Source organism: Equus asinus, chromosome 7 (assembly GCF_041296235.1).
Source record: "Equus asinus isolate D_3611 breed Donkey chromosome 7, EquAss-T2T_v2, whole genome shotgun sequence".
NCBI lineage: Eukaryota > Metazoa > Chordata > Mammalia > Perissodactyla > Equidae > Equus > Equus asinus.
This window is the reverse complement of record NC_091796.1, coordinates 71832999-71849270: the sequence shown is the minus strand read 5'-3', so window position 1 is coordinate 71849270 and position 16272 is coordinate 71832999. Positions and strand designations below refer to the sequence as shown.

Genomic DNA, 16272 nt, shown 5'->3' with positions numbered 1-16272 from the left:
AATACACCCACTCAGTTAGGAAACCTTTGAAGCATTAAGAGAATGGGGTTATAAACCTAGATGGATCTTAGGTGAGCTTACAACAACATAACCCCCTAATACACCAGCAAAGCAAACGGACAGCACACTAAGATGTCTCATGGAGAAGTGCACATTTCCAGGGCAATTTCTTATGAAGAAATAAATTACAATACTTTTTTTCAAAGTGAAAAATATTGTTCTAATAAGCATCCATACAAGCTCAATTTTCTTTATGGTTCCACTTCTTTTATTCATTGTTTGTTTTTTAGATACACCAAGTAAACCTGGCATATAATATTAAAACTACTATAATTCCAATTTCCTACTTTGAACAATACTTTCACATATTAAGATTTCTGAAAGTGGTATGGTTTTAAAATATAGCTTGTTTATGAATACTGTCATGATCCCTCCTCCTCCACAAAACATTAATTTAGTAAATATTTAATATTAAAATCCTGCATTTATGACTCGGTGCAGTTATTTTATTATAATCCAGTTGACAACACAAACAGCTTACTGTAATAGGTAACCAGTATTTGGATACCACATTTTAATTCTGGAAAACCACTGTTAAACATAAATATTTTCTATCTGAACTGTTTAATAAGCTTCAATTTCACATTTAAAGCAAATCTATCAAGTGCTTCACACTATCTTCAAAACACGTTCATGGGGCCGGCCTGGTTGTGCAGTGGTTAAGTTTGTACACTCCATTTTAGCAGCCCCGGGTTCGCCGGTTCAGATCCCAGGTACGAACCTATGCACCACTTGTCAACCATGCTGTGGCAGGCATCCCACATAGAAAATAGAGGAAGATGGGCACGGATGTTACCTCAGGGCCAGTCTTCCTCAGCAAAAAGAGGAGGATTGGTGGCATACGTTAGCTCAGGGCTAATCTTCCTCAAAAAAACCAAAAAAAAAACCAAAAACAACACTTTCCTGACAAACCTGCTCCCAGCGGCAGCGCCGCATCTGCCCCATGGGACCATGTAACCATGTAACCACACACATTGCTTCATCCAATTATGTTACTTCTCTTTCTACATTTTTGGCTGATAAGATTCAGGCTATATTCAACTGAACAATTACAAAAATTCCCTCACAAATACTTAGTAGGAATGTAAACTGGCAGTCTTTTTGGCGTTCAATTTGGCAATAATTAATAAAATTTTATATATACACAGTTTGACAAGCAAATCCACATGTAGATTTATCCAACAGAAATACCAATATAAGTGAGCCAGGATTTACACACAAAGCTCAATGCAGCACTGTCTGAAATAGTGAAAATGAGCCTGTGCAAGAGGCAACATGGAGGCCTGAGACTGCCATCCTTAGAAAGGCATGCCTGCAGGGTGGCCCTCGGCAAGGAACTTGGCTGGTGAACAGTTCCCTGCACTGAGAGGAAGCTTGCCCTGAAGACCCAATCCTGGGTGGATGAAGCCGTCATGGAACTGATGCACTAAACAGCCCAGAGCCAGCCCGCATTGAGACTCAACTGCTGGTGTTTTTTGGTGAGGAAGATTGTCCCTGAGCTAACATCCATGCCAGTCTTCCCCTGTTTTGTATGTGGGACGCTCACAGCATGGCTTGATGAGTGGTGTGCCTAAGTCTGCGCCTGGGATCCAAACCTACGAACCCCGGGCCACCAAAGCGGAACACACAAACTTAACCACCACGGCACTGGGCCGGCCCCAATACTCAACTGGTTTTAAATTAGACTTTCCTTATTGTTTAAGCCATTGTGAAGTGGGCTTTTACTGCTTGCAGTCAAAAGTACCCCTCTGGATTTCCGTTTCTGTGGGCTTATACAAAATGACACTGAGATTGTAGGAGAGTGCCTTGGATTTGAATCCCAGATGCATAGCTCAGTAACTGTGTGATTGTGGGCAAGGCACCTACCATCCTGAGGCAGTTTCTTCACTGTACAAGTGAAATGATACCTCGTATTTTGAAAGCACTGTTGCCAAAAAAGAGAGGGCAACTCATTGTGTTATCCGTACAAGATTTGTACATTTTATTCATCAAATTCTAGCAAAGAATCTGGCATAGAAGTAGCTAATAGTGGATCCAGGCCTCTGAATGCCCCACCCGAGTATTTACATCCAGGCTCTGCCCAATGTCCATGTGATGAAAACTGCCCCATTTATTTCCAGAAACATCTGAAGGCAGTCAACGGAAACAATTTTGTTTAATAGCTAATGTGAAAGCATAAATTCTAATAAGTGAAAGTTTTATCTAGGCTAGTATTAGTATTTTGATTTAAAAAGATTATAGACATCACATATTTTCTCTCATAGAACATTTGCAGAATTCCTGAAATATACGATGCTGGAAAACAACATGGAATATAATCAACTATAAGACAGGCTGAGCCAGCCACATGATATGGAGATGGTCTGCTATTGGCAGCAATTCAAACAACAGGCTTAAGCAATCTCCACTTAAACATCTTGAATGAGAAATTAACAGAGAGGCATATTCATGAAGCCACAGAATTTTTTTCTGTAAGTACCAACTATTCTGTACTATAGACACATTCTGGAATTTACATTACCACTCTTAAAGGTTTTATTAGAAATAATGAGGGGTCAGCCTCGTGGCTGAGTGGTTAAGTTCACGCGCTCCACTTCGGTGGCCTAGGGTTTCGCCGGTTCGGATCCTGGGCACAGACATGGCACTGCTGAGGTGGTGTCCCACATAGCAGAACCAGAGGCACTCATGACTAGAATATACAACTACGCACCGGGGTGCTTTGGGGAGAAAAAGAAAGAAAAGAAAAGAATGAATCAGTATTTAAATGTTGTACCTGAACAATGTATTGACTAATCCGATCATATGTGTGTGTGTATACACGAACATACATGTATGCGCATATAAATGTTAGACCAAGGGGAGCTTTAAAACAAGCACTAAAGCATATTGAATTGACTGCAGAAGTAGAAACTGAGCTTTGTAAGTTACCAATCACAAAAGTTACTGATTATGCAACTTTCATGTTAAAAAATAAAGCAAATAAGGCCAAAACTTCCTTGCATTTAACCATATAATACATAAAATAGCTAATATACATCATACACAATTCATTACCAGACTGTAGATACAAATGACATGTAATAAAGATTAATATTTACATTTACATGTAATAAATATTACATGTAATTTATAAACATGTATTCATAAACATTAATATTTCAAGAAAAAAGATTTTAAATAGAATAGTTAATATTACCAGAACTGTACTAAGACAGTAAAATACCACAAAAAGTGGTAAGAAATAATAATAATCTGCAAATAACAGGACCATTTCTATTATATTCTAAATCCAAATCTTATCTTCACTTATGCAGATTTCATACAAGAAAATATTAAAATTAAATTCTGGAGTAAAGTCTTACTCTAATTTTTGTACTTTTATTCCAGAACTGTATTAAAGTATTGCCATTTCAAAGAAATAAACTACGTTTTCCCGAAGAATTATCTTTTTTTTGAGGAAGATTAGCCTTGAGCTAACATCTGCTGCCAATCCTCCTCTTTTTGCTGAGGAAGACTGGCCCTGAGCTCACATCCGTGCCCATCTTCCTCTACTTTATATGTGGGACACCTACCACAGCATGGCTTGCCAAGCAGTGCCATGTCCACACTCGGGATCCAAACCGGCGAACCCTGGGCCGCTGAAGCAGAACATGCGCACTTAACTGCTGTGCCACCGGGCTGGCGCCCCAGAAGAATTATTTTTAATACTGGAAGTCTTCCTGTGCAATACACAAATAAATCTTTTCTTCCATCAGAAAGTTCAAAATTAAGAACTTGACACCAAGCTCTTTGTTCTGTGTTTTCTTTTCCTCTTCAGTGCAGTGAACTCTAAAGACAAAATTAAGAAGTCTGTCAGGTCTAAAAAAATAATACTTAATTGATAAGACACATTTAAACTACACAGATGTCTATCTGGTCCGACAGTAATAACACCCACAGACCAAAGACTCAACAAGAAGCCTTCAACCTGACATACACAGGACTTTTTTCTTCAAAATGATATTGCAGTTGAAAATTTACTGATGTAGATCCTAGTCATCCTGAATCCTACTTAAAAAAAATAAGCTACTCTGAAGTTGTTTCCTGTCGGTTTGCCCACCCTATATCTAGCATGGACTCCACGTGCCAGATCTGAAGGGTCTCTTGACCAGTGCTGAGAGAGATAAAGTGACTAAGGTTTCAATTTCAATTAAACCTGAAATGTAACCCAAAACACTATACCATACATTTTTTTGGCTACCACAGCAGACGCCATAACCAAAACTCAATTAAGTGTCCATCTAGAAACAGTTGGGAACCTAAAAGTTACTGATCATTAAAAACAAAGAAAATTACAGAAGATACAAAAACACAAAAATTATGAAAGATGTAAAGAACAGAAACATTCCCTACCAACGAAAAACAAGAGAGAGTGACAGTAAAATGAACAAGAAAAGACAAGGGAAAAATTAAGAAGAAAAAGAAAGACTCTCAGAAGAGTGGCGGGCGGGACAGAGGCACAGGCTGGGGCAGGCGGCCTGGAGGGAGGGGCGGGGGGGCAGTGGGTGGGGACGGGGAGGCTAACAAAACTGACGAAATGCCAACGTGTCTGAATGTACCGAGAGGAGATTCACACAAGGCAGGAAGACTTCGGGGGTAAATGAGTGATAGATACACAGAAAAAAGGAATTAACTAAGAAGGCGAAAAAGAAGTTATTAATTCTCTAGGGAAAACAATAAATATATTGATTAAGTAAGAATCATTTCATGGCCCTGTCAATGTTTTGTAACTGCTGAATACTAATCTAATACTAGTGTATGCTGATATATACTAAAATACGAATACTAATCTAACTAGCATAATAATTATTTTGGGAGGGTGGAGGTGAGAAATATACATGTGTTTGGGGTGGGAGGTGAAGAATATATTAAAGATAACTGAGCCCTCACCTTCCTCAGTGGAAGTCAATAGATAACATAGAGAACTAAAACATGAAGAAGTGGCAATATAAGTATGTTATTTAGAGACATGGCAGTAACTACTAAAATAATTAGTAAAGAGTTAAAAGTGGTTGTCTCTGGGGAGTGAAATGGGAGTCAGAGTCAGAAGACTGTGGTTTCTTATAATGAGTATTACAAAATTATTTGAGTTGTTATATTTGTCCATATGTAATTATTGATGAAAAACAAACTTGTAAAAATCACAAGCTGATAGATTTTGGAATGGGACTTGCCAGGTGGCCGTAAAGACATGTCTGTGTGTGTGTGTGTGTGTGTGTGTGTGTTATTAATTGCTGACTCACAATAAAAGCCACCAATCAAGACTGGAGAGAAAATACACTGAAACTCTAAAGATCGTAAAGGACTGTTTTATGCTGACATTAGCCAACCACAGAAGGAACAAATACGCCCTTTAACTGTCCGTTGTCTTCTATATGCTTGTATAGCACCCTGTTTCTCTTTACTATAACGTACTTTAGTTGCCTCTCTCCCACACTAAACTGAAAGGTCCTCAGGGGCACAGACTGATCTGTCTCATTCAACCAACGTTTACTTAGGTCCACTATGGCCAGTCACTGTGCTCAGATCTTCAATCCCTGAGATCAAAATAAAACAGTCCTTAAATTCTTATAGTATATATATCTTTAAATCCCTGTACCTAGCTGAGTGCCTGGAACACAACAGGCACTAAGTAAATGCCTGCAGAGTGAATACTGAGCCAAAATGACAAAAAAGCAATTAGGCAGCATTCTTAACACACATTATATTCATTATCATCAACAGTTAACAAGCCTAGCCTGCTAACTATAACATTCCCTGCAATACTGTAATTATTACTGGAGATAACATTTATTGTTTAATACTACAAATTATGAAAAACAATGCTAAAAGTATAGCTATTTTAATTCATATTGTGCAATATACCACTATTTAGTTACAACTGTCACTTCATAGGTGAAAAATTTCCATTTACTAGAAATAAATACTTTTTAACAGTAAAATCTTCTTTTTCATATCCAGAAATTCACATTTTGTGAACCCTGCCCTTTGTTAGGAACACATGCAGACAAGACGCCCTCTCGAGTAGGGATGTCACTTACTGACAACAGGAGTTCTCCCTACCCTTCACCTCTCCCCTCGACCAATCCCTGCTTCTCCACATACATTCATTTATTGTATTTACTTTTAAGTGTCACGATTAACGGCATGATTTATACCAAAATTCTCCAGTATGCCAAACCAACCATCATGTGTAGTCAACCATCATGCTCTTCGAGGGTTCTAAACCCCGATGCTCTACAAGCAGAACTTTCCCTCAGTAGTTTGAGGAAATTTCATCTGTACCTGTTTCACTACTTTCATTCTCCTCTTCCTCTTCTGTAATTACAGGCATACTCAGACTTAAAGATTTATCTTCCTTATGAACATTCTGCATATCATCTGAAAATAGTTGGGAAAATAGTTTTATATGAAAACAAAGAATATTAATCTTTGAGAAAAATTTTTACACAACGTCATTATTACAACATAAAAATTAGATATTTAAACTGAAGACTAAAATTGTAATGGTAAACAGAAATATGCATTTTTATCTTCTTTAAAGTATTAATACATTTGTATCTATGCTTTGAAAATAATCTCTGATTCTTCCATTAAAGTAAAGAAAATGAAAGAAAAGGGAAGAAACAAAATCAGCCAAACACAGCTATCCTATTCCATCTTTATCGTGCCAGCACAGGTTATATCTGCAGACATCAGGGAGTAATCATGTGTGTTACTTCCACTTTATTAGTTAGTCACAAATGTAATTTTAAAGTTAACAGCCTTGTTTTTGAATGCAGACACTCTTTCTCTTATCACCACATATGCTCTACAAGATATATTTCTCCAGTCATAATTTGCCGTTGACTTTCCATTTTCTAAAACATAGGAGGTTTTCTACATCAACCTTCTGTTGTGTTAAGAATATCCTCATGAAATTTATCAAAGACGATTATCATATCAGTCTCACTTAGCACCGCACTTCCATGTCCAAGTAGCAACCCCCACACGGTCTCTCTTACTCCTCTCCACAACACTTCACCACCTGACAGAGCAAACATTAGTTTGTTTCTTCATAGTCGGCCTCTCTCCCTAGAATGGAAGTTTCCCAAGGACAGATCCTGGGTGGTTTCAGCTGATGTATCTCCAGCACTCAGAAAGTGCCTGGCATATATTAAGGGCTCCATAAATATTTATTAAATGATTAAATATGGATTCAACTATTTTATTTTTGTGAGGAAGATTCACCCTGAGCTAACATCTGTGCCAATCTTCCTCTCCTTTGTATGTGGGATGCCTCCACAGTACGGCTGACGAGCGGAGTAGGTCAGTACCCAGGATCTGAACCTGTGAACCCCATGCTGCCAAAGTGGAGTGCACAGGACTTTAACCACTTGGCCACGGGGCTGGCCCCATGGATTCAACCATGTTATAACAAAATACTTTACAGAGCACATATGTTAATAAATATCTGTCAGCACAGGAGGCAAGAAATTAAATGAAAATGAGTTTAAGCCCTCCGAACACATGTATGCTGGGATCTTAACGGGAGCAGATTTTATGGAATGAAGAGATTACTCTAAGATGGAGTTGACTAAACCGCAGCAATAAGCTTCCATTTTAAACACAGTTCAAACAATAAAATAATACCAATTTTCCATTAAGTCATTAAAATAGAATTTTACCTTTACTTGCAAGTCCTGATTTCAATAATTTCTTACATAATTTTTAAGATGATAGATAATCTTTTAGGAAATCTTTCCATATCTAATCACATGCTTTTTCAGACTTTGAACCTATACAATTTTTCAGTTGCTCACAAAATTATATCAGTACAATCTATCCAAATTTCTAATACGGTTCTTCAAAATCTTTTAGCCATGTCGATCCATATCAGTTATTAATGATTTTTTAAAATCCACATTTACAACCTAACAGAATCTATCCGACAATGTCAAGGGAAGGATTTCTTTTTTTTTTTTAAGATTTTATCTTTCCTTTTTCTCCCCAAAGCCCCCCGGTACATAGTTGTGTATGCTTTTAGTTGTGGGTCCTTCTAGCGGTGGCATGTGGGACGCCACTTCAGCATGGCTTGATGAGCGGTGCCACGTCCACACCCAGGATCCAGACTGGCAAAACCCAGGGCCAGTCCACACCCAGGATCCAGGGCTGCCGAAGTGGAGCATGCGGACTTAACCACTCAGCCATGGGGCCAGCGCCAAGGAAAGGATTCTGAATTAAAAACTGACAGCTGAGAAATAAACCTTCATCTAGTCACATGATGATTAACCGTACTTTAGAGCTCCATTTCTACATTATATGAATAAGTTTAAAAAATAAAAAGCAATATTCTCTAAAGGCACTTAAAAACAAATACAGTGCTTCACCCACCTATTATGCAGCCAAGAACTAAGAAGTAAGCACACAAAACTTCAGGATGTTTATCTCAAAGTCCACATAGTAAATAAGGCTCAATGAGCTTCAGGCACAGGTATGGTCCTCAAGCATCTACCCAGAACTTAATTATATTTATTTTACATAAAACTGAGATGAATGGCCAACCCGTTTCTTAAACCATTACATTTAAGCAGCAGCGAAAGGGCAAAAAAATTGCTACAAGCCTGCACAGTGAGAACAGAAAGAAGACACCCACAACAAATATGACAAACTATCTTTAAAAAATAAGACAGACTGGACAAAGTACTACAGCATGAAGACATAAGTATACAGATAAACTGCCCCCCACACTTAAGATATTTGATAGGATCATTATATTATATAACCCAGTAAAATAATATGCTCACGATGATAACAGTCAGAAAGAGAAAATTAAATTATGTTCAGGATATATTGTTCTAGAAAAATAGGAGAGCATAAAATACATTTTTAGTATTTTTCTAATTATAAAAACAATAAATACACATTGAAGAAAACAAGAAAAATAAGATGAATATAATATGTTTAGAAAAATATCAAGCAGAATAATTAAACTTTTAAAAAATAAATTTTGACATTTAAATCATTAACCTCAGTTATCCACAAAACTAATTTCCCAGAGGGTGTCAAACAGATAGCTTTACTATGCTCCAAGCTAATTGTTCAGGATGCAATTATAACTAATAAAGTATTGCTCAACCTCAAAACAAATGATTACTAGACATGCAGCTAGATTATAACTTACTTGAGTGCATGTCTAATTTGAGCTCCAGATCCACATTTCCAATTACTTGAGAGACAGCAAGTATAGCAGTTAAAGATTCAGGCTTGGATTCAGACAGACTGCCATTCAAGTCTCAGCTCGATTCATTAGCTAGGTGACTTTGGACATGTGAAAAGTTGGCAGATTAAGTGTTACATAAACAATAGCTGCTATCATCTTCACCATCATATCATCACTATTAGTCATGTCCTTCCAGAAACACACATCATAGTCTAGAATGGTGAACAGGTGTAGCTGTAGCTTAAATAGTACGAACTTAGGTAAATCCAATCACTCTACTGAGCACATTCACGTGCTAGTCAGCTATTAGAGGAATTGAGGCGGAAAGGCGGATTGGGGCAAATTCTCCCCCAACTGAAATCTTCATCCTGTGATCCTTATTTCTGTTAAAGGCACCAACATTCCCCCAGCTGCTTAGGCACGAATCATCGTGTCAAATCCCTCTCCATCAGCCTCTATATTTGGTTACTTGTAGCTACACATGGGTTCTCATATCTGTCTGCTTTCTAATTCCTACAACCACATGCCAGATACTCATTACTCCTCAACAGCCTTCTACTTAGTGTTCCTATTTTCAGTTTGTCCCCACCTACCTACCAAATATTCCCAGACTGATTTTCTTCAAAGAAAACTGGTCGTGCCACTTTTCTTGCTCAAAAGTCTCAGATGACTTCCCTCTGCCTACCAAAGTAAGTCTAAACTTCTTAGTTTTACATTTACAGCCTGGTCCCAGTATAACCGTCAACATATTTTCTACATTTATTTTTTCTTTTTCTCCCCAAAGCCCCCCGGTACATAGTTGTATATTTTAGTTGTGGGTCCTTCTAGTTGTGGCACGTGGGACGCCGCCTCAGCATGGCTTGATGAGCGGCACCATGTCCATGCCCAGGATCCGAACCGATAAAACCCTGGACCACCGCAGGGGAGCAAGCGAACTTAACCACTCGGCCACAGGGCCGGGCCCCTTTTTCTACATTATTAATAGTGACCCCTCAAGACCTCCTTTACACTCCAGGCAAAAGGACCCCTCACTCTATCCTTTCAACTACTTCACCTTTTTTCATGCCAATCCCTCTACCTGTCTTGGTCTGTGGAATTACTGTTACATTTATTTATTTATTTTTAAATCTTTGGGTTTTTTCTGATTACTAAAGTAACATATGGTTATCATAAAATTCAAACATTATAGAGATTTATGGACTTGGAAATTTCTCAGGATCCCATCACTGAGAATTAACCACCGTTAATACTTCACATGCTTCTAGACTTCTTCAATGATATATATTGCATTTGTGTCTACATTTATTTTTACTAGTGGAAATTAAATCATACTCTTCTTTAAAAATACATTTTCATTAAGCAATGTATCAATATATTTTGGACACATTTTCATGTCAGTATATATAGAACTTTCTCCAGCTTTTTAATAATTGCAAAATATTTCTTTGTACAGACTGACAATAATTTTACGTACCCAATTTTTCAATGTTATACACTTGAGTTGTTTACAATCTTTGTCATTTCAAATAATCTTGCAATGAATGTCCTGTGTTTTTGTCACTTGTAACACCTGTAAGCACTTGTAAAGGATAAGTTCCTAGAAACTGAATTGCTAAGTTAAAAGGCATGCATATTTAAAATTTTAATGATTCCCAACTGCTCTCTGAAAAGGACGTGCCAATTCATACTCCCACTTAAATTCAGATTTTATCTCCTCAAACTTTCACTATCAATGGTATCCAGTTATCTTTAATCTTTGCCAAGCTAATAAATTATATAAAAATCATGTTTTAATTTACATTTCTTTAATTATTAATGAAATTAATTTTGTAGTGAATTGCCTGTTTGTGTCCTAAGCCCATTTTTTCTGCTGGGTGGTGGCGCTTTTCTTATTAATTTATAAGATCTCTAATAAAATTAGAAGTTTTAACATTACCACATGTGCTGCAAATGGTTTTGCAAGATCTTTTGCATTTTATGGAGTATGAAGTGCCTTGTTTTTAAATAATTTTGAAATCAAAAATAATTTTCCAGTTTAAGGAAGTGAACTTTTGATTAAAGAGAAACTATGAAGTCAGCACTTGGATCTTTATTGAGGTACAGAATAACAAATGACCTCTGCTTTAGAGTATTTACAATACCTTTGGAGCTACAAAGCTGGTCAGCTGTAACAGTGGAGCTAGGATTGCAGATGTGAATTCAGATCATATTTTATTACATTTTCTTTCTCAAGGTTATGTCCTCCCTGGCACACCTCAGTAAATGCAGTAACAAATCTCAGACGTGCTAAAGAGCCTGGCCCTTAAAAGTTAATTTCAGAATTTAATAAAATGTTTTAGCCAACTACATTAAGTAATAAAATATGGCTAGTGAAGGAATTGGTATTTCATAAATTGTATCTGGCAAACATTTACGATGAAAAGGAATTTACATTCTTTCCTTTCCTATCTTGCACTTGCTCCTCCTGTGTTCCTCATCCACACGAAAAGACTTGTTTTTCAAGTATTTAAGAAAGCAGCTTGACCAGCTTACCCTTCTGCTGTACTTGTAGGAAGGTTGATTATTAATAAAAAATGCTTGTGCAGGTTTCTAAACCTAAGTATCTTTGATACCTTAGAAAAAATATTTTAATCTACTAGAATTTTTTTTTCTTCCCAAAGGCCCCCAGTACATAGTTGTATACTCTAGTTGTTGAGTGTCTCTGGTTGTGCTATGTGGGACGCCACCTCAGCATAGCCTGATGAGCAGAGCTATGTCCGTGCCTGGGATCTGAACCAGCAAAACCCCGGGGTGCCGAAGTCGAGCACTCGAACTTAACCACTCAGCCATGGGGACAGACCCTACAAGTCAATTTTTCAAATACAATCAAACTCATCGATCTTTTCCTCATGTCCTCAGATTTTGTTGTGGTTTGGTTTTTGGTCAGATTTGTTGAAGTATTACTAACAAATAATAAAATTCACCATTTTTAATGTACAGATCTCGAAGTTTGGACAAATGCATAGTTGTGCAATCACCACTGCAATCAAAATACAGGTCTCTGACACCAAAAGTTGCTCTTGTGCCCTTTTGCAGTCAACAGCCCCTCCATCCCTAATTCCTAGAAACCAATAATCTGTTTTCTGTCCCTATAGACTGCCTTTTCCAGAACATCTTATAAATGGAATCATAAAGCATGTAGCCTTTTGTGTCTGGCTTCTTTCACTCAGGGCGAGGCATGGGAGATTCATCCATACATGTTATTACATGTATCCTTTGTTGTGCTCCTTTGTTGCAGAGTACTACTTCCCTGTATGATTACACCACAGTGTGTTTATCCAACGACCAGTAGAAGATGTTTAGGCTGTTTGCAATTTTTCATAATTACGAATAAAACTTTCGCATACAAATTTTTGTGTGAATGTAAGTTTTGATTTCATTCACTTCATTTCATTTCTCTTTGGTAAATAAGTTTTCATTTCTCATGAGTAGGACTGCTGGGTCATATGGTAAGTGTATGTTTAAATTTATTATAAACTGCAGGGGCCGGCCCAGAGGCTTATCAGTTAAGTTTGTGGGCTCCACTTCAGCAGCCTGGCGTTCACTGGTCTGGATCCTGGGCGCAGACCTAGCACTGCTCATCAAGCCATGCTGAGGCAGCGTCCCACACAGAACAACTAGAAGGACGTACAACTAGGATATACAACTATGTAGTGGGGCTTTGGGGAGAAAAAGAAAAAAGAAAAGAGGAAGATTGACAACAGATGTTGGCTCAGGGCCAATCGTCCTCACCAAAACAACCCAAAAGAAATCCTGCAGGTTTTCCAAAGTGATTATTTATACCATTTTGGATACCCACCAGAAGTGTATGAAGGTTCCAAATGTTCTGTTTTATGCTTTTTGGTTTTTATAGCCATTCTGACAGGGAATAGTGGAATGTTATTGTGATTTTAATTTGCATTTTCCTAATAACTAAAGATGGTGAGCATCTTTTCATGTTTTTATTTGCCATCCACATATTTTCTCTGGTGACGTGTCTGTTCAAATCTTTTTCCTATATTTTTTAATTGGGCTGTTTATTTATTACTGAGTTTTAAAAGTTTTTTATATATTTTGGATACAAGACCTTTACCAGGCTCGTATTTTACAAATATTTTCTCCCAGGCTGTGCCTTGTCTTTTTTTTTTTTTTGTCCTGCTTTTTCTCCCTAAATCCCTCCAGTACACAGTTGTATGTTATAGTTGTGGGTCCTTCTAGTTGTGGCACGTGGGACGCCGCCTCAACGTGGCCTGAGAAGCGGTGCCATGTCCGCGCCCAGGATCCGAACTAGCGAAAACCCTCGGCCATCAAAACAGAGCACGCAAGCTTAACCACTCAGCCACGGGGCCAGCACCAATCTTGTCATTTTCTTAACAGTGTCTTCCAAAGAATTTTAATTTTGAGGAAGTCCAATTTATCAATTCTTTTTCTTTTATGGCTTGTGCTTTTTGTCATATAAAAAAATCTTTGCCCAACCCAAGATCACATTTTCTATGTTTTCTTCTTCAAGTTTTATCATTTGGTCTATGATCCATTTTGAATTAATTTTTGTTTATGATGTGAGGTGTGAGTTGAGGATCTGTTTTTTCATATGGATATAAAATTATATCAGTACCATTTATTGAAGAATATCCTTTCTCCATTGAATTGCCCTTGCATCTTTATTGAAAATAAAATTGACCTTACATGTATGGATCTACTTGTAGATTCTAATATTTTCCATTGATTTGTGTCTATCTTTTCACAGACAGCACACTGTCTTGAGTTCTGAAGCTTTACAGTTATTTTTCAAAACTCTTTTAGCTATTCTAGTTTCTTTGCATTTCCATATGTACTTAAGAAGCAGCTTATTAATTTATACAAAATAACCATGGGGATTTTTTTATTGGGATTGCATTTAATCTACAGAACAATTTAGGATTAGTGGACATCTTAACAACATCAGGTCTTCTAATCTATGAAGACCATTTTTCTATTTATTTAAATCTTCTCTGATTTTTTTCATCATTGTTTTGTAGCGTTCAGCATACAGATCCTACAACATGTTTTGTTAGCTACATAAAGAAGTAGTTTGTGTTTTTGGTGTTATTGTACTTTAAAAAAATTTCAATTTCTAATTATTCTGTGTTAGTATAAATACTAACCCAGTATTTCATGACCTTGTTAAACTCACTTATTAGTCCTGGTAGCTACTGTGTAGATTTTGGGGGATTTTCTGTGTAAAAAATAATTATACTTGCAAACAGAGACAGTATTATTTCTTCCTTTCCCATCTAAATGTCTATTGTTTCCTTTTCTTGTCTTATTGCATCGGCTAGGACCTCCAGTATGATGTGTAATAGGAGCAATGAGAGCAGGCATCCTTACGTTGTTCCCAATGTTAGGAGGAAATCACCTTTAAGTATGATGTTGGCTATAGTTTCTCATACAAGTCCTTTATCAGGTTAAGGAAATTCCCTTTTAATCCTAATTTGCTCAGAGTTTTTATCATGACTAGATGCTGGATTTTGTGTACATATACTAAGATGATTACACAGCTTTTCTCCCTTATTCTGCTAATATGGTGAATTATGTTGGTTTATTTTCTAATGTTAAATCAACCTTGTATTCCGGAATAAACCCTAGTTTGTGATAATAATTGTCCTTTTAACACATTGTTGGATTCAATTTGCTAATATTTTGCAAGGATTTTTACATATATGTTCATGAGGATTTTTACACGTATGTTCTTTAGTTTTCTTTTCTTATAATGTCAATAAGCTGGGAAGTGTTCCCTTTTTGCATTTTCTGAAAGAACAGGATTGATTTCCTTTCTCAAATGTCTGCTAGGATTCCCAGTGAAGCCATCTGGGAATATAATCTGTTTAGTAAATATAGAACTACTCAGATTTTCTATTTATTCTCATGTTAGTTTCAGAAATGTGTGTCTTTCCAGAAACATATCCGTTTTATCTAAGCTATCAAGCTTATTGGCATAAAACTGTTCATAATTTTTCCTTATTATAATACCTTTTAATTTCTGTAAGGTCTGTTGTGGTATCCCTACCTTACTGAAATTTTTGTTCCTAATTCTTTTCAGCAAATTGTCTTTAGGATATTTTTTAAGGCATCAAATTAATCATTTTCAAATCATGATCATTTTGTAGCCTTTCTTTCTGATATCATATATCACTTGACTCTTCTGCCTAATTATGACTAGCCCTTTAAGAGCAATGTTAAATAAAATTGTGATATTTCTATGTATTACCAGTAAAAATGGCTTTTAGTCTAATAACACACAGACACACACACAACACTCGCTCTTTTTAAAATTAGGTTAAAGAAATAACCACCTATTTGTTTTATCTGGAGCAGAAGGTGACAAACTATGACCACAGGCCAAATCTGGCCCCAAACTTGTTTTTGTAAATGCAGTTTTACTGGAGCATGGGCACACTCATTTGCTTATATATTGTCTATATGTGCTTTCATGTTACAATGGCAGAGTTGAGCAGCTGTGACAGAAACCACATGGCCCACAAAGCCTAAAATATTTACTATCTGGACCTTACAGAAACAATTTGCTGATCCCCTAATCTAGAGAAATTCTTTTTTTAAATCAAGAATGTATACTGGATTTTATCCAATGTCTTTTTTGGTAACTATTAAAATGAATTCACATTTTCCCCTTTAACCCATTCATATGGCAAATTATACTGACTATATATTATTACATTATATCGATTCCTAACTGCACCATCCTTGCATCCTAGAATGAGTGCACTCATTCAAGTTGTTTTATATCTGGAATTCTTTTGATACATATAATTTGGGATTTTTCAGTAATCATTGTAAGTGAGATTGGTCTAACAGTTCTCTTCGCATTATCTGCTAACTTTGTAGAAAGAACTAGAAATTCTCCTTTTCAAGTATTTCCTGATTATCCTCAGCAAATGCGGTATCCCTTCCTCTGA

The 16272-nt window shown here is 36.8% G+C and overlaps 1 protein-coding gene across 2 annotated transcripts in view; it reads right to left on the bottom strand.

The window, feature by feature from the left end:
- Positions 1-245: 245 nt before the first annotated feature.
- SNAPC1 (small nuclear RNA activating complex polypeptide 1) overlaps positions 246-16272 on the bottom strand; it is a 35797-nt gene continuing 19770 nt past the window's right edge. The window contains exons 9-11 of one of the 2 annotated variants that reach the window (XR_011504621.1): positions 6385-6480; positions 3633-3888; positions 246-2777 (exon numbers count right to left, since the gene is read on the bottom strand). Coding sequence is in view for 1 of the 2 variants with exons in the window: in XM_014868507.3 (XP_014723993.2) it covers positions 3827-3888; positions 6385-6480 (158 nt within the window). In the remaining variant the exon portion in view is untranslated. Of the gene's footprint in view, positions 3889-6384; positions 6481-16272 lie in introns of both variants that reach the window. The other variant, XM_014868507.3, reaches the window with a different exon arrangement.